The 26,240-nt window shown below is 55.5% G+C and overlaps 6 protein-coding genes across 6 annotated transcripts; 2 read left to right on the top strand and 4 right to left on the bottom strand.

The window, feature by feature from the left end:
* Positions 1 to 120: 120 nt before the first annotated feature.
* J7T55_009594 (uncharacterized protein) lies at positions 121 to 1,697 on the bottom strand (the record flags this gene model as incomplete). The annotated part of the gene is made up of 3 exons (XM_053132668.1): positions 121 to 311; positions 476 to 1,444; positions 1,508 to 1,697. The coding sequence occupies 3 exons, from the start codon at positions 1,695 to 1,697 to the stop codon at positions 121 to 123; spliced, it is 1,350 nt and encodes a 449-aa protein (XP_052989426.1).
* Positions 1,698 to 3,947: 2,250 nt separating this feature from the next.
* Positions 3,948 to 5,352, bottom strand: J7T55_009593 (uncharacterized protein; the record flags this gene model as incomplete). The annotated part of the gene is made up of 3 exons (XM_053132667.1): positions 3,948 to 4,276; positions 4,364 to 5,237; positions 5,317 to 5,352. 3 exons carry the CDS (start codon positions 5,350 to 5,352, stop codon positions 3,948 to 3,950), a joined length of 1,239 nt encoding a protein of 412 aa, XP_052989425.1.
* A 2,987-nt stretch (positions 5,353 to 8,339) lies between these two features.
* Positions 8,340 to 12,429, bottom strand: J7T55_009592 (uncharacterized protein; the record flags this gene model as incomplete). The annotated part of the gene is made up of 5 exons (XM_053132666.1): positions 8,340 to 8,611; positions 8,664 to 11,637; positions 11,742 to 11,783; positions 12,037 to 12,118; positions 12,203 to 12,429. The coding sequence occupies 5 exons, from the start codon at positions 12,427 to 12,429 to the stop codon at positions 8,340 to 8,342; spliced, it is 3,597 nt and encodes a 1,198-aa protein (XP_052989424.1).
* A 5,450-nt stretch (positions 12,430 to 17,879) lies between these two features.
* On the top strand, positions 17,880 to 19,955 carry J7T55_009591 (uncharacterized protein; the record flags this gene model as incomplete). The annotated part of the gene is made up of 1 exon (XM_053132665.1): positions 17,880 to 19,955. One exon carries the CDS (start codon positions 17,880 to 17,882, stop codon positions 19,953 to 19,955), a length of 2,076 nt encoding a protein of 691 aa, XP_052989423.1.
* A 624-nt stretch (positions 19,956 to 20,579) lies between these two features.
* On the bottom strand, positions 20,580 to 23,189 carry J7T55_009590 (uncharacterized protein; the record flags this gene model as incomplete). Its single annotated transcript, XM_053132664.1, has 6 exons — positions 20,580 to 21,907; positions 21,962 to 22,104; positions 22,161 to 22,666; positions 22,755 to 22,916; positions 22,981 to 23,098; positions 23,167 to 23,189. 6 exons carry the CDS (start codon positions 23,187 to 23,189, stop codon positions 20,580 to 20,582), a joined length of 2,280 nt encoding a protein of 759 aa, XP_052989422.1.
* An 823-nt stretch (positions 23,190 to 24,012) lies between these two features.
* On the top strand, positions 24,013 to 25,941 carry J7T55_009589 (uncharacterized protein; the record flags this gene model as incomplete). The annotated part of the gene is made up of 1 exon (XM_053132663.1): positions 24,013 to 25,941. The coding sequence occupies one exon, from the start codon at positions 24,013 to 24,015 to the stop codon at positions 25,939 to 25,941; it is 1,929 nt and encodes a 642-aa protein (XP_052989421.1).
* Between the last annotated feature and the right edge of the window lie 299 nt (positions 25,942 to 26,240).

Raw genomic sequence — 26,240 nt, 5'->3', positions numbered from 1 at the left:
TTATGCGCACGAACATACCAGCCTTTCTATAGCAATAGCGAAGTGAAAGGGTTCGAAACAGCCCAGCCGTCTTCGTACCGAACAGGATTTGCAGGCAGATTGCCTACAGGGGGAAACGTATCAGTCCTTCTCCGCAGAAAGCAGCGCGCAAGCGTTCATCAGCTCCGGCAGCGCCTCATCTTCCTCGCCCTTCACCTTCGAGGTCTTGCTCTTGGCGTTGGGCGGGTTTGTGTGCTTGACCCTCTCCTCCTCGTTGTCGGGCGTCCATTGTGGCACGCCCCTTTCCCTTCTCTGCTCAGCGCGGATCTCGCCTGTTTGCACAATGATGTTAGCCATGAATTGCTTTTCTAGGTGCGCGCTATGGGTTGTTCCTCGAGTGAGGAGGGAGCCGCGTGGCTCGGATGTCCGATACTGGCTAAGTCCCTGACTCAAAATTGAGGGTGAGGGGAGGGTATAAGAAAAAAGCAGCACTTACAATATCTCTTGGCGCGCGCGTACACCTCGGCCTGTCTGCCTTGCGGCACGAAGTGCTTGACAAACTCGTCCCAGTGGTAGATGACCTCCTCGGGGTACCGGTCGACCATGCCCCTGGGCCTCGCCTCGCCGTCCGCCTTCGCCTTGCCCCTGCCGCCGCACCCTTTCCTCCTGTCCTCCCTCCCCTCGCGGCACTTGGACGGCTCCGTCAGCTCCCAGGACCGGCCGCCGTGCTCCACGAAGCGCAGGCCGCTCCCGTCGGGCGTCAGCGCCGGCATGACGTCGTTGAGCCGGTAGTAGAAGCCGTTGATGCCCGCCACCTCGCGGTTCTCCTCGATCTCGGGCTTGTAGCCCTCGCGGTACAGCACCGGCAGCAGGTCCACGCGCTTCCGGTTGATCGCCTTCCACCCCCACCCGCAGTCCTCCTTGTGCCACAGGATGAAGAGCTTCACCGATCTGGAGTACCGAAGATTGAAGTGGGGCTTCTTCTGCTGCTTGCCCTTGTGTATTGGGCTGGGGTCGCCGCCGGAAATGCCGCCGCAACGGCGTCCTCTGTCAGGCGCGGCGGTCGAGTATGGTGACTGGCGGGAGGATGGCCTCCGTGATCGAACTGGCTCCAATTGCCTCTTATGTGTTGCTTCCATGCATTTGAGCTGGTCCTGAAGATCTCTCAGGCTAAGCTCGATTTTGAGGTGGCCTTGTGGTGCAATGCTGTGGTGGGCCTCGGGAGTTCTTGGGACAAACCCGGGAGGCGGACTGGCCGTCGACGGACGTGACAGCTCTGGCACACTGGTGAAGCTTCCCTCCCATGAGGCCTCGGAGCCAGTGCTTGGCCTCCTGAAGCTAGGCTGAGCTCTGGGGGCGTCAAACCCATAGCTACGTGGCAAGTCCCCGTCCGCAATGGCGAACAGAGTTTGTATGGACGGAATGCCGTATGGTTTCGGTTCACTGGAAACCGAGTGGGAGTGCCCTGGAGTTGGGTCAGTACAAGACTGCGAGTACACATGAGAGGCGCTTGATGCACTGTACATACCGAATATGTGCTCCTGGAAATTAGGAGTTGAGGGAGAACCAGTAGGAGTGTAGACTCCCGGCTCTTTAAGGCAGACAGCGGCGTCTGCAAGCCCCTCAAGTCGATGACGGTCCTGCTGGATCTGGCTGAGGGAAGGTAACATCCTGTCCGGCTCGTGCCGCAAGAAGGGACTGGCTTGCAGTTGGATCATGGTGGAGAAAATTCAAGAGGAATACTCTGAAAATCACCCAGACAATAGAGACAGATTTTGAGGAACAAGGGATAAGTGGAAACTGAGATGTGACCGGGAACGAGATCTTCAGAGTGTCGCTATCTATATGTATTAAGATCTGGGGAACCGAGCTTCGCGTATCTCCAGTGTTGATCTGGAGATCCTGTCACATCTGATAGATCTGGGATATTCCACCAGGCCGCAGAACAGAGCGATCGCCCAGTGGCTCTGTGAGCTGCAAGATGAGGTGCTCCATCCCTGCGTAACTGGCCGCCATGGGTCCTTGCGTAATGGGCCATGGAGCTGTGCTAAGATGCACTTTACGTCTGAGTGCGAGTACATCTCGCGTAACAGCGGTGGTACATAAAGCCATGGCAAGCGGTTGAGGGACTTCGCGGTGCTGGTTTGTGCACCAGTGTCGCTTATGACATGACCGGAGGAAAATAAACGTCCCCTAAGCTAGTATGGAACCAGCTAATGCTGCCAGACAATCTGCTAGCCCTCAACGGTCTGGAACTGTTTGGCGAATCGAGGCAGAAGTATCTCGTTCATCAAATCTGCAGGCAAGGGGTACACTTCGCCGACGTTGGTCTTGGGGTCATGGTGCGTCGCACCAAATCTTCACGGAGAGTTCCAGTCTGTAGCGATCCTCCTCTGCCGTGTCGTCCTCATGACGAGATTTCAATCTTCGCCTTCTGTAGGGCTTCCCCGATTAGGAAAGGTATAATGTCCCATCTGAATAAATCACCAGGGTTCAAGCCTCCTCGACGAGCACAGGACTGCTCAACTCTATGGTTGAGGGACCACTGGGCACTTGGTTACACAAAGTTTCGCGGCACAGATATTGCTTCGAGAGGCTCGCATCACTGACTGAAGATCAAAGAGCCAGTATTCGGCCCGTGGGAATCTTCGCTGCGCCACACTAGTTCACGCTTCCCATGTCTGATGCTCCTGGCAAGGACAGGAAAGCACAGCTTCATGTCAAGGATACTGGTCTTTGCTCGCCGCGAAACCGGTTGATAAAATACTTCCAGGCCGCTATTTAGCTTGTTGGCTAAGACCAAGGTTAGCTCTCCGTGTCGGGGCCGTGTTCTTTAGAACCCGAACAAAAAGGCAAAAAGGAAGCTCAAGCTAATTTTGGCTGGCATCTGCCAACGCCATGACAGCTCTGACAGCCCCTGACAGCCGCCAGGTTGGCTGTGATTGGCCCGCTAGAACGTCTCTTTTCTCTGAGGTCTGGACCGCGAGATCGTGGGGGTGGGTTCCCAGTTTGACACAACAGCACTCATCTCCTCATATGGCTAGGCCAGTACTGTGTTGGGGTAGTGTCATTGGTTGCCCTCGTCTTCAACAGCGAGTAATCGAGGATCTCTGCCAAATACTTTTGTTGGCGCGACTCCAACATCGCAGGTGATCCGACCCTGAGAATTTCTGCATTTCCGGAGTTGACTACTGTCCAGGTAATTTCTGAAGGAGGGTCAGTGATGCGCATCTCGCCCGCCTTTCCCATTCATTGTAAGTGAGGGTTGTTGTCGCGCGTGAGGCAAACCTTCTTGAACCAGATGTTGCTTATCTCTTGTACCACGGTTCGCACCGGGGGCAGGAAATCGTCTCCTAACAGTGCCGATCGTCTCATGCCCCGAATTTTCTCCCATAATTGATTGCCATGATCGGTCCAATACGCAGATGATGTTACGGGCCGATCTGTCATCCCGAGGCAAATCATCCTCTGGGGCAGATTCCGTGCTTCTGTGGTGCTGCTGAGTTGTCCTGATTGCTTTTCCTTTTTTCCCCCTTGTCTCTCAGACGCAGATCAACAAGCCTAATCTACGGTACGTAGCGAAGAGCGGCCGGCAATTAGAGAAATTCTAGGGTACAAGAGCGCCACTGATGCCTCCGGACAGATTTCCGAGAGACGTACAATTGCTTTATTTAACCGCAAGGGAGCAGGCCATGTGCAATTCCGAAGGCTCACAGCTACTCGTCTGGTGGTCGACAGGTCTGCGGCCTGCGGAAAAAGAGGCCGGTGTCTCAGTGCTTATGGTAACCTGCATGTTGTCCTGGTGATCCTTACAGACATCCTGGCAGAGGCGTTCTCACTGCCCCACATCGCAACGGCAGGCTTGTGGCCAAAACGTCGTGCCGATCTCAAGGTTGATTCCGTCGGCCAAGCACTGAGATGCACAATTTGCGTTGCACAGCCGGCCAGCCCAGCAAGATGCGGGAGCCTCATCTCTCGACGCCGGCCCAAACACCGGGACCGACACAGCGTGCAGTGGTCTCCAGACCAGGCCCAAAGACGTGTCTCAGCATTTGCATGGGACTAGTGAAATGTCGAATGATGCGCCCTGTGCCTGTGCGTATGCTCCTGTAACGAGAAGAAGCAAGTCTGTCCTGGAGCTGCCTGCCAGACACGCCAGAGTGCCTGGTGACGGCTTTCAGACACGGCTTGTCTTCACAATCTTGGGTCCCGTCTTTGCCCCTCGACAACGACCCCCAGTTCCACTCCTGCATCTTTCTGGCTAGTGCTGGTGAAAGATTCATCTCCAGAAAAGCGCCTGGGGTCGTCAGCAGATGAATCAACACACGGCATCCTGTGTGAGGACGAAGGCATGCAATGGTCACTTACCATCCCCTCTCCTCACCTCCCGAGAGAAAGCTGCAGTCGCCATTCACTTCGCAAAGCCACCCGCCCCCGACTCCTTTCCCGTCCTTCCAATCCACGATTGCTGGAGAAGGATCGGCCAGGAAGTTACTACAATCATCAGGGCTTGCAGTAGTTTGCGGAGCTGGTGTGTGAACAGTTCCAAGCGTGCCGACAGGAGGCATGGTAGAGACTTTGCTCGTGGCGTTGGCTGTTGCATCTGGACGTCTCCTGAACACAGATAAGCCACAGGTAAAGGCCCGGAAGTCCTCGACCTCAACGTCTTCCGGCATGCTCCCGGTGAGGACTCGGCCCAGAGCAATGACAGTTGCCGCGTGCGAGCAGAGCAGGACAGCCCGCACGCCTGCCTCGTCACATTGCTTGATGAGTGCGTCCATGGTCAAAGCAACACGGTCGTGTAGCTGGGCAATGGACTCGCCCGTCCTCGAGGGTGCCACAGCCGGTTCGTAGGATCGATCAAAGGCCGGGAACAGCTCCGCAAGTCTGTCACGGCTAGCAGAGGTGGGGTGCTCGAACGATGCAGAGCCATACCACTCAGCTAGGCCGGCCTCGCCTAGAATGGCGGGCTTCGTCGCAGCATCAGAACTGGCAGACTGTGCCCATAACCCGACGAAGGGCTCGACCGTCTGTAGACAGCGGTAGTATGGACTGGAGTATACCCGCTCGACAGGCGGTTCGACGCTCATCAGATGGGCAGCCAGCTCATGGGCCTGCTCAACGCCATGTGATGTCAAGGCTGGGTCCGTGGCGATGCCGGTTGGTGACTTGAGGTAGGACGAGTAGTTCCCGGAACCGTCCACAAGCCAATTGGACCTGAACTGCAGGATCGTTGCAGCGAGGTCAGCCGGGTCCCGCTACGGTTGGAGCAGAAGCATCTGCGTATGACAACCACCGGCTGGCGCTGTTGGAGGCGTATGGAGATATCTCACTTACGCCATGTCGAGTCACGTAGATTACCTCGAGTGACATTTTCGGGCAGAGGTGCCTATGCTATGCGAGTTTGGGAACACTGGCGGTGTGGTGGTTTGCAAGATGGATACGGCCTGGACTTTGAGATCTCAATTCGAGCCAGCAAAAAGGGTGTATCTTGGTGAGTATCACCGTATCCAGAAGAGATGTTCCAAGTTAACGATTGCGAAAGTGTCAGGGAGGAGTGAGGAAGAGGTCGAGTTACCTAGGCTCCGATAACCGAGCCGAGGAAAGTCAGGTAGACTACCGTACCTGTGGGGTAACCAATCGCCCGCATCAACATCATGTGGTGCACCATTGCTGTGGCTGAATGGGGAGTGTTCGCATGCACCCTGCCCTGCTCCTGCCCTGCAGGCATGCGCGGAACAAGCTCCCTTTGGCTTCGACGCCCCCAGGCCTATCCGGAAGGATTCCGCCCATGTATCAAACAACAACAACATATCTCGTGCAGCGAGTGCTGTGCATGCTGCCCGCTCCAGCATCACCTTTGCACCTGCAGGCCGACAGGTTTGGCAATGTTCCAGCCCGTAACATGCTTTTCCCCAGGCAGCCTCTCCCAGACTTTCTGCTATGCCTCCAAGACTCGTCTCCTCGTTCGCCAGGACAGATTCTCACCGAGTTCATCGAGTGTCACGGGCACGACGCCCTCCGAACACGCCGACAAGGGTCACTTCGTCTGTTCATTCTTGCGAGTCTTTGTGATCGATTGAGACATCCTGTGGCTGCAGCTCCGATCGTGCAAGGTGTATTGCTTGACCGGTCACTCCGCCATCGACCAACCGCTACGTGCGAAGCACCCTCGTTTCTGCAGCTCAACACGCCCGGTTTCCTGCTGCCAAGAGAGAAGAGTGGCGCAGGCGGCGGTCTTTGAAGACTTGCCCATCCACGATCCAGATCATGCGCATCAAGACTCTTCTGGTATGAATTAATATCGGGGCCAATGCTCGCCGACATCGTGAGGCCGATGGAGATTCCTGCATGTTCGGGCGGTTTGCATTTGCCACCGGTAAGCTGCCGCAATGGTGCTTCCGGGCTTTCAGACCGAGTCCACGGGCACAAGCACACGGACTCCGCAAAAGAAATTATGCTTCATCGTGGAAATCACAAGTCGGCGCCACTGCAAGTGATCAGTAGTCTGCAGAGCTTACTAAGGCCACCTCAAGTATCACCATGCAAAAGCCACCACAAGACTAACTTACGATTTCAATGCGAGAGGAGTATGTCTGCCAGATGGAAGAGACGAGTCAGGTTATTTTGAACGGTTCTAATCCAGCAGGTATGCTAGAGCGTCTAGCCCAGGTTTCGCACACCCGTTCCGCGACTCCACCCACGATAATCCGGCCTCCACACCCACACAAACGCCCCATATAATAACACAACGCCGCCTCGATTCTTCATCAAGCAATCAAATCAACAGCGCCAGTGGTTTAGCGGTAAAATCCATCGTTGCCATCGATGGGCCCCCGGTTCGACTCCGGGCTGGCGCAGTAACTGATCACGACAGCCTCCAGAGCCTCTTCTGGAGGACGTCGCTTTTTGCGCGGCTTGGCTCAAGGCGAGAGATGTCATGGAGCATCTTCTATGCCACTCAGGTCTGTATTGGCAGAGCTTTTGCGGCTTGCGCGGCCGTTGGAAGTCGATGACTCTAGTTCTATCCATATTGCTGCCCCTGATCTTTACACAAGACCAGATAAATATACGTAGCACCAGGTCCTTAAAGTAATTTCTTATAGACGTAGCAACTTCTTATTGGGCGAGCAGAAGCAAAACCATCACAATTTCACCACCTCGTTGAGATGTGAGGGAACCGTAGAGTATGAGCAATAGAATAACCTTATAGCACACTTGTTGTGTGGCAGCCATTGCTAATATCAGACGCGAATAGAGATTTATGGCTCACCATGGGACGAGTAGAGTGATCAAATCCCTTGAACAAGGTCCCACGAGCGGCAATACTACCTAGGTAGAGGAGTCCATGTTGTGGTGCCAGTTCCAAGTAAAAAATGTAAGCCAGATTCGTCAAAAGAGGCCGGCCAGCAAGACTTTCTTCGCGTCCAGGCCACATGGTCATCACCACCCCATAGCAGTTCAAGACAAAAGAGACATGGCTGCGACGGCAGGATGCGAGACCAAGGCGGCCTGAATCTTAGGTTTTGGGCCAGGGAAGTCAAGATTATGATCGGGAGTTGCGACAAAATCCAGCCGTGCTTTCCAGTAATTAGAAGAAAGATAACCTCACCTCCCCGTGCTATTCTGCCACTCAGTCAGGCGGCGGGTTTCGAGCACGCCACAAGGTACTCACCTGGACGCCGCAAACCAGAGCGGCTCAGTTGCCTCGCTGCTGTTCGAAGCCACCTGCCTTCAGAATCACACCGCAGGTAGCATCATAAGACATGTAGTACGTTTGAGAACTCCACCCTCACGGAGCACGGAGAACTGCGAAATGCGAACTCATAGCAGAAGCCACTGCTCATGTTTTGTATTTGTCAAATGTATAGATGTGTTCGAGCCGCTCACGTCGCAGATCAGGCTGTCTTCCACGCGGTCATCCGGCCCTTTCTCCCCAGTGAGCCCGCGTGCGCCCCTTCCCCCCACCCCAGGTATCAATCATTCCCTCCCAATTCATCGGTCTTCGTAAGGATCATAATCGCTGTCGAAGTGCTGTTCTCGTCTTGTCTACTTCCCGGCAGCCCATTGTGTGATCCGTTGCAAGGCTTCGGCAACATATGCCCCACCCAATCTTCACTGTTTGTTCGGATGCTGTTCTGATAAACCTTCTTTTCATTCGCGTCTGCACAAAAGGCGCCCGTTTCTGAAGTACGTGAGGCACAGCTCTCCTGAGGAAACCAGACCTTGCCTCGAAGCCAGTTCCCGCAGGGCCCTTTATATCTTTTTTTTTGATAGTTGTTTGTACGACACCGCCCTCAGGTAGTTGTCATGGTAGGCTCTTGAGAAACTTCTTCTCTGCGCGCGTCAGCTGTCGAGCTTCAGTCATCCCCGACTTGGCACCACGGGTGCTCCAGAACCTGGTTGATATCGTATCTTTGCTCGACATCACGATCTAGCATGTGGCGGATGAGGTCGATACTCTCATCGCTGATGGTGTACGGCACACGCAGGTCGCGATCCATGATCTCGTCGATACTGTAGAACGGATTTTCCTTATAGATGATGGTGTAGAGCAAGATGCCGAGCGCCCATACGTCCTGCTCCTTGCCATTGTAAGGTTTGCCGGCAAGGACTTCCGGTGCGGCGTAGTCTATTGAAGGTTGGTTAGGTGCGCTTAGAAGCTGTACGAGGCGTAAACATACCTATTGTCCCCACGAACACGTCGAAGGGGCCACTCTTGATGTACGCCGCACTGCCAAAGTCAATGAGCTTGATGTGGCCTTCTCCGTCCAGCACGACGTTCTCGTCCTTGATGTCACGGTGAACAACTTTCGCTTTGATGTGTAGGTGGTGAACCGCCCGCGCGACCTGGACGAAGATGCTTCGGCACTCGTCTTCCTCCATGTTTGTTCGAAGCTCGATGTAGTCAAATAGGTCCATCCCAGGCAGCCCGTGAGGCCCCATTTCAATGTAGTAATTGACTTCATCCTCGAAGAAATCCTCCATCTCAACAATATTGGGATGTCGGAGGCCCTCTTTTCGCAAGTAATTCAGAACATGTATCTCCAAGGGCACGGTGCCAAGCTTCCGGTCCCGGGTCCACGTGTCGACGAGGATCCGCTTCTTTGTGACGTACTTGAGCACTACCTTCTTTCCGCTGTCTTTGTATCTGGCTAGTTTAACCTGGCCATAGGCGCCCTGACCCATCTCTTCAAGTATAGCAAAGTCATCAATGGACTTCTTGTGGGATGACTCTACGGCCTTGGGTGCCGGTGGTTTCTCTTGCTTCCCCTCATCCTCTGCCTTGTCTGGTGCTTTTGTACCGGTGAGCTTTGCGGCGGCGTTTAGTGCAGCCTCTTTGATCGACTTTGTGAACATCGATGCTGGTCTCGACTCTTTCTTGGGCTCATCAGAGTCAGAAAGTTGCAGCTCCGCAGGTGTCGGGGCAGGAGTTTGGCCTGGGCTGGGCTGTCGGAGTGGAGTTGCCGTTCCTGAAAGCAGAGGAGACCCGGCGCCCAAATTTGACCTGGTGGCATGAATGTGCCGGGAGTAGGTGATCCACAAGGCGAACACCATTTCGGTTTGCGTGACGGGGAATTCGTCCTCAGTGATCGCGGATTCCTCGTCGCTTGTTTCCGTCAGAGTTCCCTCGTGCAACATGGTCTGTTTCTCGCTCTTGACAACCCTCATCTGAACATCAACCTTCAGCTCTGTACCATCGCGATGCTTGGCGGGGAGGCCTTCCGGCCGCAGGAAGCTGTTTGTAGCGTCCGCCCGACCTTCCCGCAGCCCGAGAAAGGCATATGCTTTTCGGAAACTATGCTCAGGAACAACGATACCATCAACAAGATGGAGACCGTCTTGCTCAGTCAAGATTCGCAAGACCTTGTCAAAACCTGGCAGGAGAGACTTGATGTCCATGCCGTTTGGTTGCTCATGGCCAAAAAGTGCGCTACAGAAGACCGAGTTGGTACTTTTAACCGTCAGAGACCCTGGGTCCACAACGATGATGCCTGCGATGTGGGGGAAGCTCGAGATGCGCAACTCCGTCTTTCCTGGCACTTGATTTATCGTTGCCGGAATGTTTATCCTGTCACAGTTGCGACAGGTGTAGTACTTCCGTCTTGCGATCTGCGCGTAGTCGATCGCCCCGTATCTAGGGTCAATTCCTTGACGCGGAATACGAGGGACCAGCTTGCCGATATCTAGGCCTGGCTGTAGGCTGTCATCACCCCAAATAGAAAGCAGCTCTCCTGTGAGGTTGGTAACGACGCCTTCCTCGTCCAGCGTGACGTAAGCGACATCTTCGTGGATTTCTTCGAGGACCCATATCAGCCCCATTCTCTTTTCCTTGACCCAGAGACTTGCCGATCCGGTGGCCCCGTTGCGTTTCTGGATAGGCACAACGTCTCCACAGAGAAGCACTCCTCTAGACTTGTTGCTCTTGTGTTTCGAATGGCCCCCACCACTCACCTTGGGAGGGCGCCAGTCGCCACTGTGAAAGGTCTCGGGTCTTTTCACAGGGCTCAGTCGCGGTGTCTGTGATCTTGAGCTTGGCTTGCTCAGTAACCTGGCTGTTATGCCACCACCTCGCGCTCCTAGCAGATTGGACGACACCTTCGGCTTCGGTGCTGGCTGTGCGATCTCAGTCTCCGACTCAGCTCCAGCGTCGCTCTCGAATTCGCCATGTTTTAATTTGTTCTCAAGCCAGCCCCTGCGCTCTTTCTGTACAATCTCCAGTATGCTGGTGGTTTTAAAATCAGACTTTCGAAATCCGTAGACCAAGCAAGCCAGGTCATTTGCGGCAAGTATCGTCCATGGAGGCTTAGCTTCAGTGGTAAATATCGCTTGTGCGGCAGGGACCCATCTGCTGGAATGGCCATGCACCGAAGAGCCCCTCGTGCCGGGTGTATGTAGTGATGGGCCGAAGGACTGGGACGATCTTGGAGAAAGAACAGTGTCAGGATTCCCTGGCTGCCCTGCGGAGAATGGCTGGGCCATGGCATCCATAAGCTTTTGCTGCATCGACGCGTGAACGGTGTCAGTGAATGTTCGCTTTAGGACGCTTGGCCTCCTGGACTCTGGGGGCGAAGTCTTCTGAGTCGTTCCGCTCTCGTTTGTTGGCGTTCGGGATGAGTTTTCAGAAGAGTCTCCGTCCCCCGGTGCTGGCGACAGTGAAGCTTTGCGAGATATCTGACGTACGTCTGAGGCTGTAGTCTTCTCTGTGTCCTCCTGCACACGGGTAGGAAGGCTGGAAGGCTGGCTTTCCGCTGGAGGCACTGCAAGGTCCTCGACAGGCTCTGGGCTTTCGGTCCTGGGGATGAAGTTCTTTTCAAACATATTTTCACCTGACAAGTCTGCCGGTCCTGTGAGAGGGCCTAGAGGGTGAGATGGGTCGTTGACGCCCATCAGCTGTGCCTTTGCCAAAAGTTCCAACATATTTTGTGTTTCAACGTCCCCAGTCACCCGTGCCTGCACGCTGGCCAGAGCTGAGTTGGAGGTGGCGGAACGGCCAATTCGATCCTTCATGAATTCGATAGAACGTCTCAATACATTTTGGCGGTTATGTATAAACTCCTCAGACTGGTGGGCGAAGGAGAAGGAATGGAGGGACTCGCTAGGGAAGCGTTCCAAGTCGTCGATGAAGGCGGGCGACGACGGCCCAGAGGCCAGAGGCTGCAACATAGTCATCGAGGTAGATCGCGAGAGACTCAAAGACGGGCTTCGCGAGGTAGGATTGGAAGGCCCGATTGTGCCGTTTCTACTGGGTTGGGACTGACGTATTCGGCGGAGCCCTGATAGTCCCAGTCCATGGTCGTGGTCTGTCATAATGGGTGATCTAGAGACCTCGACAGATTAGCTGATGAGGAATGGATGCCCCAGAAAAAGTAACGGTAATGACAGTATGTGGGGAGAACTGTGAGGCGAAGTCATAGTGAATGCATGGCGGAGTTGACAGAGACAGAGCACATGGTTATGGGGTGGGTCAGCAAGCGAGTTGCAGGATCCAGATTGTCCCAGTCTTACGAACTGGTACAGAATGAACAGCGTGACAACGCCTTTCTAGGTGCCTACTTGGCCGTGGCAGTAAGCGGTGTTAAGGAGGTTGGGGCGACCTGACCCTTCTACCACTTGACCAAGGCACGCGCACATGTCACTTTGCCGCGAGGCTTGGTGTTTAGGGTCGGGGGAGGAGGCGGAAGCCCCGAGGGGCCCAGGAACTGGGACAGCTTGAGCTCACCTTGCGAGAATGTCATATTCAGAAGCAGCTGGGCCAGCATCGAACGACATGCGTACTCGAGCTTTTTCGGAATTGTCTGGGACCGCGAGGGCCAGATTCGAGAGGCTCCTGTTCTTTTGCATCTGCAAGGGCGGTGAGAGCTGGTCCTTATTTCTGCCTCGATCTTCCCCGCTGAGACCTTGGATGTCGGCGCCTGGGAAGAAGGCCACTGGCGTCAGCGTCCACATCTCACAAGAATGCAGTGTCCCGGCAGCGTCGCATCAATCACTACTGGACCGAACCCACCTTGATCATGCCTCTGCTCTTGTATTCTAGGCATCGTAGGTACGCGGCACAGTCGAAGCTGGAGGAGGGACTCGGAAGTGGCTTCGGTTCGAGGAAAAGGCCGTGGTTGTCGCAATGTCTGTCAAATGGAGCCTCGGCGGATCGACTGAGCAAGACCCGCGAAAGAAGGCCCGGGAGAACAAGTGCTACCAGGGTGAATGCGTCCGCGTAAGTCCTGAGGAAGCTGGCATCTGGGGCCAATTCAAGGCTCGGGGTGACAGTCAAGCGCGAAAAGGGTCGAATTCATAAGAGGCCAGCAGACTGGACACGGGTGGGCTCGTCGTTCAAGATGGGTCGCAAATGCGGGCTTCCGGCTCTGGGAGAAAGGCGTCTGGCGTGTGGTTGGAGGAGGTAGTGACGATTCTTGACTCCTTCACGATGGCAACACCGTAAAACTGAACACTCGCGAAAAGGAAACAAGTCAATGCCAGTCTAATGGGTATCTCGATTGCTGCATTGAGGCAGGCATGCAAGCAAAGGAAGGTCGTTCGGACAATCCTGTAACAAATCTGCTCTATCTCTAGATCGGTCTGGGCTGGGGTGAGGATGGGTGCGAGGGAGTGTTGGCGTGGTGTTGCGGCACTCGGGGCGTTGAACAGCCGATGTCTAGTGTCGAGGCCGTGTACAGATAGGTCTAAGCCGTGGGGGAGGCGCCGGGTTGAAATTCGCGGGAGGCCGTGGAAAAGGGAGAAGACAGGTGATGGGCGAACTGGGGGGGCGGTCACGGCAGTTTGGAGTCGTATGTGAGGTATGAGCGAGGGTTTTGGGGAGGCTCGGTCCTTGGACGAACCTTCGCACCTTGGGAGGATGTAGACTAGAGCCTACCTAGGTAGATGCGTGCGTACACGTACAGTGCAACAAACCTTGGAGCAAATGCAGGTGGGAAACTTTATTTTAAGTCGCCAACAATCAGCCGTGGAATCCTCGGCCGCCAGTACTTTTAGTCTATGAGCAGCTTGTTGAGGAGACACACTAAAAGCTTTGCAGTCCCGCGTCGCCTGGTCGCATACCGTACTGTCCGCCTAGGTAGTGTGTATTGTGGCAGGTAGTCTAGCAGGAGCTCGAGTCCTTACCTGGGCAGGTCCTTTGGAGCTTCTGGAACTTTGCCCTCCGACGAATACAGTATGAGGACGGTGCCGTTACTGGGACGGGGGCCCAGCAGACGGACAGCGAGCCCGTCATCCCCCAGGCCCCCGGGGCCAGCAACTCGGAAACCAGGCAACCCAACGGCTGTCCTTCTTCAGACATCCAGACCGTTTCAGGGAGGGCCTTGGGAGCAGGAGACCACCCATCCGATACTATATCTGTTGGACATGCTCTCCATACTCACGAGGATAATAAAATCAAGAAATGAGGGACAGATCAAGGCTCTCGTCGCCCTTCCTCCTTACTCGCGACCAGAGTTACAACAGCGGTACGCACAGTGCCATTTGCACGTGAAAAAACGAGACAGACCGACAGGTGCAGTGCGTCCGATGTCAGGCAAAGGGCCCCTCGACAGGTGCCAAGACCCTGGACTTGTTTCCCTGCCGCAGCCACTTGACCTTGCAGGACAACGTCGATCTTATCGCCGTCGGTTCCTACCTAGCTCCGTTCTGCTGAAGATCAAGCTGCGCCGGCTGGTCTGAGCAGGCAGCCCGGGCCTATCAGTCATCCAGCACTGTCGCCATTGCTCAGAACGTCCTTCTCGACGTGGAAATTGCTCAGTCACCGCGTCTGTATCTGTCTGGATTTTCCACACCACGTGCGAGCCTGGGCATTTGGGTATTTGACTGCATATGCTCGAAGCATCAAACGCCAATGGCCCGACGGCGAGTGTACTCTTGACGTCCGCTCGCCACACACTCCAGAACTCTGTCAATCAATCAACCACCCTCGTCGTGGCGATTTGTGAGCCGGAGTGCCTGTACATGATCTCCCACGAGCTCATGATCTTCTGTGATCATCCCACGAGCTGCCTCGTGATCGAGGTCGAGTGCTGCATCTCCGGCGCCGGAAAGAGTATGAAGTAAAACAGACGCCTGCTAGGTGCGTGTCCGGTGCTGTCTCTTGCTTGCACAAGCTCAAGAGATAGTAGGAGTGTGTGCTTTGCCGAGATTTAACGATCTAAGACATGCTGTCAAGGGGCCAGACCAATCTAAAGCGTTGCCTTTGTAGCTCAGCACTGGGCGTTGAGCAAAGCGCGTACCTAGATAGTGAGGTCTCGATAGATAAGAACTGAGACAGCATGCTCTATCATGGAGGGGAGCGACGGTCATGAGAGACAATCTCTGCCTGTGCGCAGCTCCCTCTGCAGATCCTGACACCTGGATGCGTAATCCTGTCAGCAGATGCTGCTCTACGGAAGCAATCAAGCCTTACACCAGGCAAGATCTTCGAGGTAAATGCGTATTGGTGCTGACGGCTGACTAGGGGATGTAGAACAGAAGGGGCGTACACGGGTCAGCCACCCTGCGGCCGATGCTGGACATCCGGGGAGGAGATCTGCCGGCGGATGCGGAGGCCATTCTCGTCGCAGCTCGGCTCCGTGTCGGAAGCAGGTCAGAAAATGTCCTATTTATCCTCATAACGTATTCTCGGAAACAGGCACGACTGGCTGTCTTCTCATACAATGACATTATGCTGGCAAGGAGCATCAGTGTTTCTCAGGGCCTCACAGAGGAACAACACGGCATCGATCCCCACGGGCTTAAGAGTAGTATTTATGAAAGCATATTGACAACTACTGTACAGCTTTGTTAAAAATAGGTAGTATTGATGGTTCACTGAGATCATTTAGTATTTCCAGATATTAAAGGAACGAAAGTTCGAAAGAGCCTTTCGATATCCAGGAATTTACAGTATTATTGCCTACGGCCAGTATCCCCCGTCTCATTACCCCACCACACACACAACACTCCTCCAGCAACTGACCCCACCTATGTGTTGAATGGCGGCGGATCGCGGCCCCTCCAAGACCCCACTGTACCCCGCAGTGTGGCAGCGGGCCAGTTTCTCTCTTTGAGCCGGATTCCCCGACGTCCTTGGCCCAGAGCCTCGGGTAGGATGTAGTCTGGCCGTTAGCCAGTCTGCCCCCCAAGGAAGACGCAACCAACGGCCCGAATCGAGCAATGTGCTATGCAGCATAGCTGGGCTTGGCCAGCAGACTACATGGTCTAGTAGCGCCTGGTGCAATTGCATGGAGCAGGCGTTACCACGAGTCAGAGCCTCTGCTACAATCCTATGCGATAGAACTCTTCTGTCATGTTCCCGAGGCTCACGATCAATCATGCCCGGGCACCAAGGGTTGTCAGAGTATGCACGGGCTGATGTGCACAATAGTCCAGAGTGAGGCGAGACATATGCCTGGGAAGGCGGATCGTCCCGGCCACGCTGGCGTTGCTCTACCCAGGAGCTGCCGTCCAGAAAATGCCTCTCCGTCTATGCCCTGACACCCGCTCGGGCTAGATGCAGGGAAGCTCCAGGGCATTGTGCGAGTGTTCGTGCTCGGGCACGCGATCTTTCTGTGCGTCTGCTCGGGGCTCCCCAGCTCACAGGGCCAGCCGAACCGCCCCGCCTATGCAGCGCTGCATGATGCTCGAGTTGGCCATGAATGTCTGCATACACAGCTCTCTTCATGCCGCTGGATCAGATAAGGGAGATACCCTGATCAGGGCTGTACAGGTGGCAGCCGTCTTGGGTTCGCGATATGCAGCGGCCAATGAGACGGCAGCAGAGGGTCTCCCCTTTGTGGTCACGGACGACGTCTTGCAAGGCCACGGTGCCACACGAGGTGATCATCTGCAGCTGCGCATGAGATGCATTCGTGCGGGAAGAGGCATGCAGACCTTTGGGTAGAGTGAGACCGGTGGGCTGGATACGGCGGCAGCAGCCCCTCCCGCAAGGTTGTCCACCCTCTTGTCTGCCCTGCTCCTGGCCTTCTTGCTCCTGCTCCTCGTGCCCGCGTGCTCAAGTCGGGCCAGGCGATCGAAATAGCCGTAGATAGGTGGAGGGTGACTACGCCAACCCGCGCTACTGCACGGGCAGCTCTGGCGTCTCCCGGCCACTGCGAGAATGGGCTAGAGAAAGGAGAGCCCGGACGCTATCGTTACTGGCAACAGACATGATAGAGGAGGCAGTTGGAGGACAGCCTGGGTACCTAGGCACTAGGTAAGCTGGTGTGCTGGTATGCTTCTGGTGTGCCGCTGGTGTGCTGCTGGTGTGCTGGCTGGGCCAGGGAAGCATGCAGGGGTGGACAGACTAAGACACCCAGGAGGATGGGGGCCATCCATGGATGCCATGCAGCCAGCAACTTTGGCGCAGGACCCTTCTTTTTTAAACTTGTCGGGCGTCTCCTGTTAACTTTTCCCACCCTGCCCTCGAGCTGACTCGATTCCACATCTTGATCACTACCTCGTCATCATTGACTTTATCGAATCGTCGTGACCGTCTACTCCAGATCCCAATACAACCAACTGCTTGACAAGAGCCAGACAGAGGCAGACCAGGCCGGGGCAAGCTTCCAGCCGCAGTACAACGAGGTAAGAAGCGGACTGTCAAGTGCTCACTGATGACCCCGGTGTAACCCCACCCTCCTTACACCAGAATGCCATGTCTTATCAGCCCGAAATCCCATGCGTGGAACCCAGACTCGGCCGCGCGATTTGTATATCTATTCCTCGCTGACACCCCTTCAACAGCCTTGCAATTTCTTGCGTCTTTTCTGTCCAAAATTTTCGGGCTTTTCAACTGCCTCGATCTTCCTGCGAGTAACTGGCAGCTTGGGCAAACAAACTCAAGAGGAGAATCAGCACGCACGGGTCCAGCCAGTCGCCTACTTAGTCCCCTCCACCACCCCCGCCTTTTGATCGGCAACGAGCAAGCTGGTCGAGCTCTCTCCAAACTCCTTTGTTCCCAAAGATCAAGGGCAACACTGCCTGCAGAATCAGGTCTTCGCAGCAAGCGACCCGTTTGGTAGCTTCAGCTCTTATCTCTAGAGTCTCCGTCCCACGAGTACCAGACCCACGCCGACTCCGGCTAATCCGCCTGGCAATGGCAGATTAATTCGAGCAACGAGTTCACTCGCCAAGCGCTGTCTGGGCCGCTCTGCATTTTGTCGCCTCACCCCATTTGATCCCATCTTGTCTCTGAATGAGACCACGCAGTGGCGGTGTTGAGCTTACAGTGACCCCACCCCGCGTATCCGGGTCAGCTCTCGGCCCTGGCAGACTGGGCCTCCAGACGAAATAGGAGAAACTCGCCACTTGCTGGTGATTTCTCTGAGGCTCCGCCAATCAAGTCCATAGATTCAAGGGTCTTTTTTCAACCTCGCCAAACCACGTCCCCGGATTGTGTGCGATAGTTCGACGGCAGAATGGGTGAATCACTGGCTGCCGCGGCCATGGCGGTCCAGTCGATCGATGCCGAGGAAATAGACGTATTCACCAACGACCCGGCCGTTTTGGATGCGCCCGCTATTATTGAGCCGGAGTCTGTGCCCAAGAAGAAGGGAAATCGCCAAAGGCTGCTTCGAGGACTTCAGCGCATGTCCTCGTCGCCGTCCCTAGCCCGCCCCGGCCGCGCGCGAGCCTCCACGAGCCCATATCATGGCCCAGGAAGCTTTTCATGTGTGAGCCTGGCGACGAATCCCTCGCCATTCGGCCAGCCGAGCTCTGGATATTTTTCTGCGTCTTCGCATGGCGGGCTATCGACTGCCCCTACGTCTACGCCCGGCACCCCGGCTCATGATTGCCAACGTGACGGTGTTGAGCATGTCCTCGCGACGCGAAGAGTCACAACTCTCGATATGGCTGCCTCCTCGACCCTGACTGTTCCGCTACCAGCGGATTTGAGACCGAAGCGGGCCGTCTTCAATATATGGCAGCATCTCCCCCGTGAGATCAAGATTCAGGTACTGGCTTTCTTACAGCCTAGAGACCTCGTCCTCGCCTCGGCTGTAAACAGGGAGTTCCATGATCTTTGCCATGACGGCCAGCTGTGGACTTCATTTGACGCTTCCGAGTTCTACCAGGACATACCAGCCGAGTCTCTGGCCAAAATTATTGTTGCTGCTGGACCTTTTATTAAGGACCTCAATTTGAGAGGATGTGTCCAGGTGGAGCACTATAAGAGAGCAGAGACTATTGTCAAAGCTTGCAGAAACCTCATCAATGCAACCCTGGAAGGATGCCGGAATCTGCAGCGGACGACCCTTCACAGCTTGGTGAGAAGCAACGACAAATTGGCCCATCTCAATCTCACTGGGCTCACTGCCGTGACGAACACGACTTGCAAGCTCATTGCTCAGTCCTGCCCGTCTCTAGAACTCCTTAACGTCTCTTGGTGCAAACACATGGACGCTGAGGGCATCAAGATAGTGGTGGAAGCCTGTCCTAAGCTGAAGGACTTGCGAGCCGGTGAGGTAAAGGGTTTCGACGACTCGAGTGTTGCATCGGCCATCTTCAAGACGAACAGATTGGAGCGACTGATCCTGAGTGGATGCAACGATCTTGACGATGTGAGCCTTCAAATCATGGTCCATGGAGCCAACCCCCCAATCGACATCTTGACAGATCGACCTATTGTGCCTCCTCGCAAGCTTCGTCACCTCGACCTCAGCCGATGCAAAGCCTTAACCTCGCGTGGTGTGCAGGCGCTCGGCCACTACGTCCCAGACCTTGAGGGACTGTCAGTCGCCCATTGCACCAGTCTTACTGACGCGGCTCTTGAGCCAATCCTGGCTACTACCCCTCGACTGACACACTTGGATCTGGAAGACTGCCGAGGTATCTCCAATCACCTGCTGTCCGAGCATCTGGCCAAGTCTCCCTGTGCGGCAAACCTCGAGCATCTCTGCATCAGCTCCTGCGAGAACCTTGGCGACACCGGCATGCTTCCCGTAGTCCGCAACTGCAAGAGCTTACAGTCGGCGTACCTTGATAACACCCGTGTCTCCGACCTCGTCCTCGCCGAGGCCGCAGCCATGGTCCGCCGGCGCTCAAAGAGAACCAACGACCGTACGCATCGGCCGCAGATTGGCCTCAGCATGGTCGTCTACGACTGCCAGCACGTCACCTGGACTGGAGTAAGGGAGGTCTTATGCCGCAATGCAGAGATTAAGAACCCGCTCAACGAGAATGGCGAGAGGCACCAGACCTACCCGACCGAGATCATCGCCCTCAAGGCATTTTACGGATGGCAGATGACCATCGATGAGCAGACGAAGCGAGTCCTACGTGGTGACCTGGCGGCTGCGAACAGGCTCGAGCGCAAGTGGGCGGAATACATGCAGGCAAACGAAGAGGCGGGCGTCGTGGGTGCCGGTGGCAGGAGGAGGCGGAGACGGGCCAGAGAGGCCCAGATGGCGCATGATGAAGAGGAGGGTGGTGTGGGCGGAGGACCCGGTGGAGGAAGGAGGAGGGCCAGGACGGCGGCTTGCGTCGTGATGTAAGCCGGCTTTCGATGGAATTGGAAGCCCAGAACATTTTATCTCAGCTTCAAGCGGACGCAAGACGCAGGAGATCGTCTTGGCTGTAACCCGTGTGCTAGACTCGGGGATGGCTGGTACATAAACGACATCATTTCCTTATCAATCACAATACGCATCTGGGCGGGGAGTATTTGGAACGGCACAGGATGGGACAGTAGCTTATGGGCATTGCTTTTGGCCATCTCATTATTTTTTTTTCAGACTCACGTGTCAACGTCTCTCATCGAAAGTTCATACGCCACAGGCGCGGAACCCCAAGCTAGACTCCCCAGACTTAAGACTGATTTCGTAGCAATGTTCTTATGTGCATCTATTCATATCACACTCTAATTCTACCGGAAAGTATATGACTAGTTAAGTGAACATAGCTGCCGTGACGCGACGCAAGTGATGTCCTGAAAACCCGGCATGGTGCTCAACGAGCCATGCATTACACCTCCGTTGCCGCTACCGTTTCCCAGGCCGCAAGGGCGGCTGGAAGTCACGGTGGCCGTCTCGCTGAGGGAAATGACATATGAGAAAAGGGGGAAAAAAGAAACGGTAGTGAACCAAGAAACCATCTAAACATCCCTCACTTTCTAGCTTTCAGCCCTCCGTCAAAGCCCCCCCGAACAGGTCCTCGTACTTGCCCCTGGCCTTGCTGGGCCTGCGCAGCGGCTCCAGACCAAAGATGTCCTCGGAGGTGAAGGCCTTGGTGGCGGCGGCGGCGCCGGACTGGTCGGTGACCTCGCCGAAGAGGAAGGCGTTGCGGTCGCGGCTGACGCTGACGCGCGGGCTCTTGCGGCTGCTGTGGGGGTGCTGTGCGGCGGTGGCGCTCGACGGCAGCGACGAGGGCGAGTACGAGGAGGAGGCGGCCGAGGGGCTCTGGTCCGGCTCGAGCATCAAGGCGAAGGATGACTGCGCCATCGTCGACCTCGTCGGCACGGCGGTCGGCCGGAGGAGGGCTGGCGGCGGCGCCGGCTGCGTGGGTGACAGAGGTGACGAGTGCTCCACGCCTTCCATCGTTGCCTCTGTCTTGGGTGTGCCTGGTACCTCGGGGTCGACCATCATCTCGTCGGCTGCGACCATCAGGCTTGGCGAGGCCTCGTTGTTGATGTTGCCCGCTGCTGGGCTGAGATCTTCTGCTACTGCGGGAACGGGCAGGGGGTCATCTACCACTATTTGTGGAGGTGCCCTGTCGTCCTCCCGAGGCTCATCTTGTGGTAGCTCGAGCGATGGGTTTTCCAAATAGACCTTGACGAGCTGTGCCTTAGCCGCAGCCAGTTCAACGCCTTCAAGAGTCTTCTCCCTGTCGCTCTCGAGTTTTGATGCGGACACTTCTTTGAGTCCCGTGATTGCTTCGTCCAACAAAAGAGCCAACTGCTTATTCCTCTGCTCTAGCTCTGCTATCGTCCTTCTCAAATCATCTACCGGTGAGATTAAGGTACCATTCGCCAAATTATTGTGCCTTGGCGTATTCGAACGGGAGCGGCTGTGATCTGCAGTTTTGCTTCTTGCCTCCTGGAAGTCTTGCATGTTCTTCCGGATTTCTCCCATAGCGTCGCGTACGGCTTGGTTGATACCTAGCTTCTCGCCACGCTCTATAACGTTCTTGGCGGCGCCTTGAAATAGGGCTTCCACGCCTCGCTGCTGGATGAAGCGTGCAGGGGATCTGAGAGGGGATCGGGTGCTGCGAGTTCGGTCCCTGAGCGACAAGCCCTGGAATTGCGCCTCGGGTGTTGAGGGGCTTTGCTCAGATATTGGCGTGGGCGTCTTGCCTGTGTACTTCATGATGATAGAAGAGCCTCCAGCAGCGTTGTAATGGTCTTGTAGGTATAGGGCATCGTCGACAAATGTATGAGGGCCGTGGGGTGGCTCAGGGGCGGGATACTTCAGTAGCAGCTGAAGTGCAACTGTATAGTCCGCCTCGAGCACTGGTGTATTTTAGTATGTAATGCATAATGAGATTTGGAGCATTGGTGACTTACATGTCCATCTTATCCTCAAAAGAACGGCAACACATATGAGGTCTATAAGGTCTAGAGTCGGATCGAAGGCAAAGATGGTATCCCAGAGCACGAGGAGTTGCTCGAACGGGAACTCTCTTCCAAACAAAAGCCGGATCCATCGTCTGCACGAATGGAAGATCAGTCCTCAAATTCAGCATCAGAGGTAGATGAGACTCACATTAGAAAGATCTGAGGCAGAATCTCAATATTCTGCAGATGCTTGGCGAGTTCAGGGTCGATTCTCATGAGCGCAACTTCGTGGATCATCCTGCTCTTCTCAACGATTGCACTTTGTTCACCAGACACTGAACTGCCGGCGTCCACGCTGACTTCGTAGAATGGCTTCGTGTGCTTCATGAGGTTGGAGAATAGAGCGAAGGTGTCGTGCTCAATGAAGTAGGAATCCAGCATCTCGACCATGTTGGGGTCTGCTATGGCATCACCGATGTTCTTACGATCGATTGCATCTCCATCCACCACATAGAGGAGAGGGGCCAAGAGCTCATGCATTCCCTGACGGTAGCCGCCCTGGTCTGAGTTCAGCTTGACCCAGATGAACAGAATGTCCAATATAAGCGTTTGCGTGCTCTCTTGGTGGTAGAAGGGCTCGTCTGGTAGACGCTGAACATCTTGCAATATCTCGGCACGGATGGCCTCATCGTGCCGAACGGCAGTCCATGGTGACTATGGCTCGAGTTAGTAAGACCATGACCATTTGTAGGTTATGGGAGGAAAAAGATGGCCTGAAGGGGCCTCTGGAGGGGGCACCTACGTCAGGATCATCTGCAAGGGGGTCCAAAGACAGCTCGTTGAGGAGCTCTGGATGCTTGATGTACTTCAGGTGGTGTTCCCGGAGGGAGCTATATGAGTTTCTGTTTTCAAGCAGGACATGGGACCAGTTGGCGGGATCCACGTCCTGGAAGAGCAGAAAAGCCTAGGCGGCTGTCAGTAACACTGTGTCTCTGATGAGAATATATTGACCAACTCGCTCAGCTCACCTTCCAACAGACGGATCGGCAGCCAGACACGCATGGGCTACCAGGTCCGTTGAACTTGACGGCTCTCTGCAAGTCAGCGAAACTGGAGCACTGTTTAAGCGTCTCGTCCCATCTCGTCCTACAGCGGTCGTTGTTAGCGCCGATGTGGTTGTGGGTTTGGGTTGATCTCGCCCGGTGCAGACGTACTTGGATTCATCCAGGGGTCTCATTGCGATGACGATGTTTGGTCAGGCGGCAGAGGGGGTGTAGATAGTTAAGAAGACGGCTTGCACATGTGGAAAGGGCTCTGGACGGATATGGCAACTTATGAAGTATCAAGTCCCCAAAGCTATCTCGTCGAGAGCCGTGCCATCTGCCAGTGCATGGATTCCAGGTCGAGCGAGTGTTTTCTTCATGACCAGAATTCTCCAGTAATCAAGCAACGCATGGCGTCGACAGCGATGCGGCTGCAGATCGACACACCAGCCGCAGCCAGTGGGACAAATGCTGGCACGGGCTGCAGGTGTCAGGTTTTGGGCCACTGGGTGGGCTGACCAGGCCCAATCAAGGGCCAAGGGCGGAGGGATGCTCTCACTGACCCCGGTCGGTCGGTTCCCCCACCGTAGGCCAGACTCCAGCCAGACTCCAGGAGGCTGTGATCCTGGTTGCGCACCAGCACCGACTCGGCATGGCCCAGCTGCCCAGTCACTGCTGACCCTTTTTCGCGAGCTGCACACCAGTGTTCCTGCGTCCAACATCCACAACCACTCCTTCGCTCGCCTCCTACACGAACCTCTAACCCGCATAAATTGTTGGCGTCCGCTGCCAGGGGGAATATGACTCTTTGTGCTACCCTGCCTCTCTTCTCCCTCGACCCACGGTAGCCTTCTCTTCTTCGGCCCAGCCTGCCCAGCTCCCTCCCTTCCTTGGTGCAACTTCCTCGAGACGCATCGCACCACCCCCTGACGCCGCACTCGACATCAGTCGCCGAGCTTGCAACACCGAAGCTCATGCCTCCACCGACTCCCACTGTACAGGGTGCGACCTTTAATCATGTCTGCCGACCTCTTTGCTGAGTTTGGCAGCTTCAACTCGGGGACTCCGCAACAGTCCACCCAGAAGCCAGCCTTGTCCACACCCGCCGATCCCTTCGCCTTCTTGTCGAGCCCTACGTCGCATACCGCCTCACCCCAATCCTTCCAGCCACCGTCACAACCATGGTCCACGGTACAGAATCGCCAGAGCGCCAACGCCGGCTGGGCGAGCTTCGGCACGTCCAGCCCAGCACAGATAGCAACCCAACCTCCCAAGCCGGAGGCTGCGGACGACGATGAGGGATGGGGTGATTTTGAGGAGGCGCCCTCAGCGACAGCTACGCAACCGCCGGTCTCGATACCTTTCAGCGCTCCGCCCGTCACCACTGCCGGACATGCGACTGCCTCGAACCTGCCGCCGATGAGGGCTCGAATCACTCGGGTCGATACATTTGACCTGATGGCAAACAAACTGGTACCTACAGCGGGCGGGAAGGAGAAGTCTGAGTCGCAGCAAGCTCGCCCATCATTCGGTGCGACAGCCACAAGTTCGTCGAGCTTGTGGTCATCGCCCCAAACAACGTATCAAGCAGCAGAGCCGGCTTCGAAGCCCCCGGTAAACAAGGTCAAGCCGAAAGACAATAACGCGGACGTCCTCTTCGATGCTGACGATTTCGACGGAGAAGCACCGGACGACGACGACGACGATGATTTTGGCGATTTCGAGACTGGCTTTGAGGAGAGCAGAACAACGGTCAAAGTGCCGACCCCTGCCCAACCAGCAATAGCAGATCTCATGTCTCTCGATTTTGGGCCACCTTCTTCCCAGCCAGCACCCGCGCTCAAATCAGGACCTACACACAGTCGGAAAGAACCACCAACACAGCTTCTGTCTACACTGAATATTGGTGGCCCACCGCACTCCCCCACATCGCTGTACCCACAGCCCCCCAAATCTCCGGCTTTCTCGGATAGGAACCCCTTCCCAGGTCTCTCTGTCACTACGCCGGTATCTGGCTCGTTCCCTCCGGAATTGAAGGACGACGTGAAGAAGTCACCAGACCCCATGACTGCGTGGCCAGATGGTGAGTCCGCCACGGAAAAGGATGACTGGGACGCATTCGCCGACTTCCCACCTGATGCTTCTAGTGCCACGCCAGGAGGCGAAGGACCTTCGGCTGTCTCCTCCAGCTGGGACTGGAATGCCGTGGAGCCGTCCCAGGTGAATCGCAAACCGTCTGCGCCAAAAGTCACTCCGCGCAAGTCCTCGGCTTCGGAAAGCATCGGCCCACCGCCGACAAACATCCCTCCCCCGTCCATCCTCCTGTCAATTTTTACTGAGCTGCTGGAAGAAGCGGAGACCAAGCTTTACAAGCCTACCGCCAACCAACCGGCAGTCGTAAAAACGCGGATATATGCGGACCCTGGGACTCTGGCGTTCCTCAGGGGCTACATCGTTCTCGCCACTGTTGCCGCACGTATCCTGGTCGGTCGCAGACTGCGGTGGAATCGTGACAAATTTCTCTCACAGGGCATGTCCATCTCTGCTGCTGGGTCCAAGGGCGGCATGAAACTGGCTGGCGTAGACAAGGCCCAAACCACTCGAGAGAATCGTGAAGCCGCGGATGTAATTGGCCTGTGGCGCGACTACGTGGGAAAACTCAAGACTGCAGTAGCACAGGCCAATATCGGCATGCAAAAACAACCTGTGAAGATGGAGCCGCTCAAGGTTCCTGAGATCAATGATCACATGGCCGTCACCACCGCAAAGATGGTGCCCACGGCGCCGAAAGCGTGTGTTATATGCGGGCTCAAACGAGAGGAGCGAGTCAAGGGCGTGGACACTGAGGTGGAAGATAGCTTTGGCGAGTGGTGGGTCGAGCACTGGGGCCATAGGACGTGCCGAAACTTTTGGCTGGGTAACGAGGAGAAACTACGGTCTCGATGAGCTCAAGTAGTGCTGTGGCTCGAGCCGAGTTGACCCTCTTGAAGAAGGGCTGTCGGCTCATGAGCATAGCATGGCGTTCAGGGGTTGTTGAACAACATATAACACGATTTGCTCTGGCTTATTGTACAATACTTGACCACATCTGTATATAGATAAACATGTGGTGTTTTCACAGGAACTGAATTCAAAAAGATTCGTCCGCTTCTAGTCCTTTGACACAACAGCCCATCTCGAGGTCAAAGTATATAGTTATCATTCCATGTAGCTTTCCGCGCCTGGCTGTCTGAGCGGGGCCGAAG

The sequence above is a fragment of the Diaporthe amygdali genome (assembly GCF_026229845.1).
Source record: "Diaporthe amygdali strain CAA958 chromosome Unknown NODE_32_length_550834_cov_65_698784, whole genome shotgun sequence".
NCBI lineage: Eukaryota > Fungi > Ascomycota > Sordariomycetes > Diaporthales > Diaporthaceae > Diaporthe > Diaporthe amygdali.
Note: the sequence above shows the minus strand (reverse complement) of the source record. Positions and strands in the feature narration are given on the sequence as shown.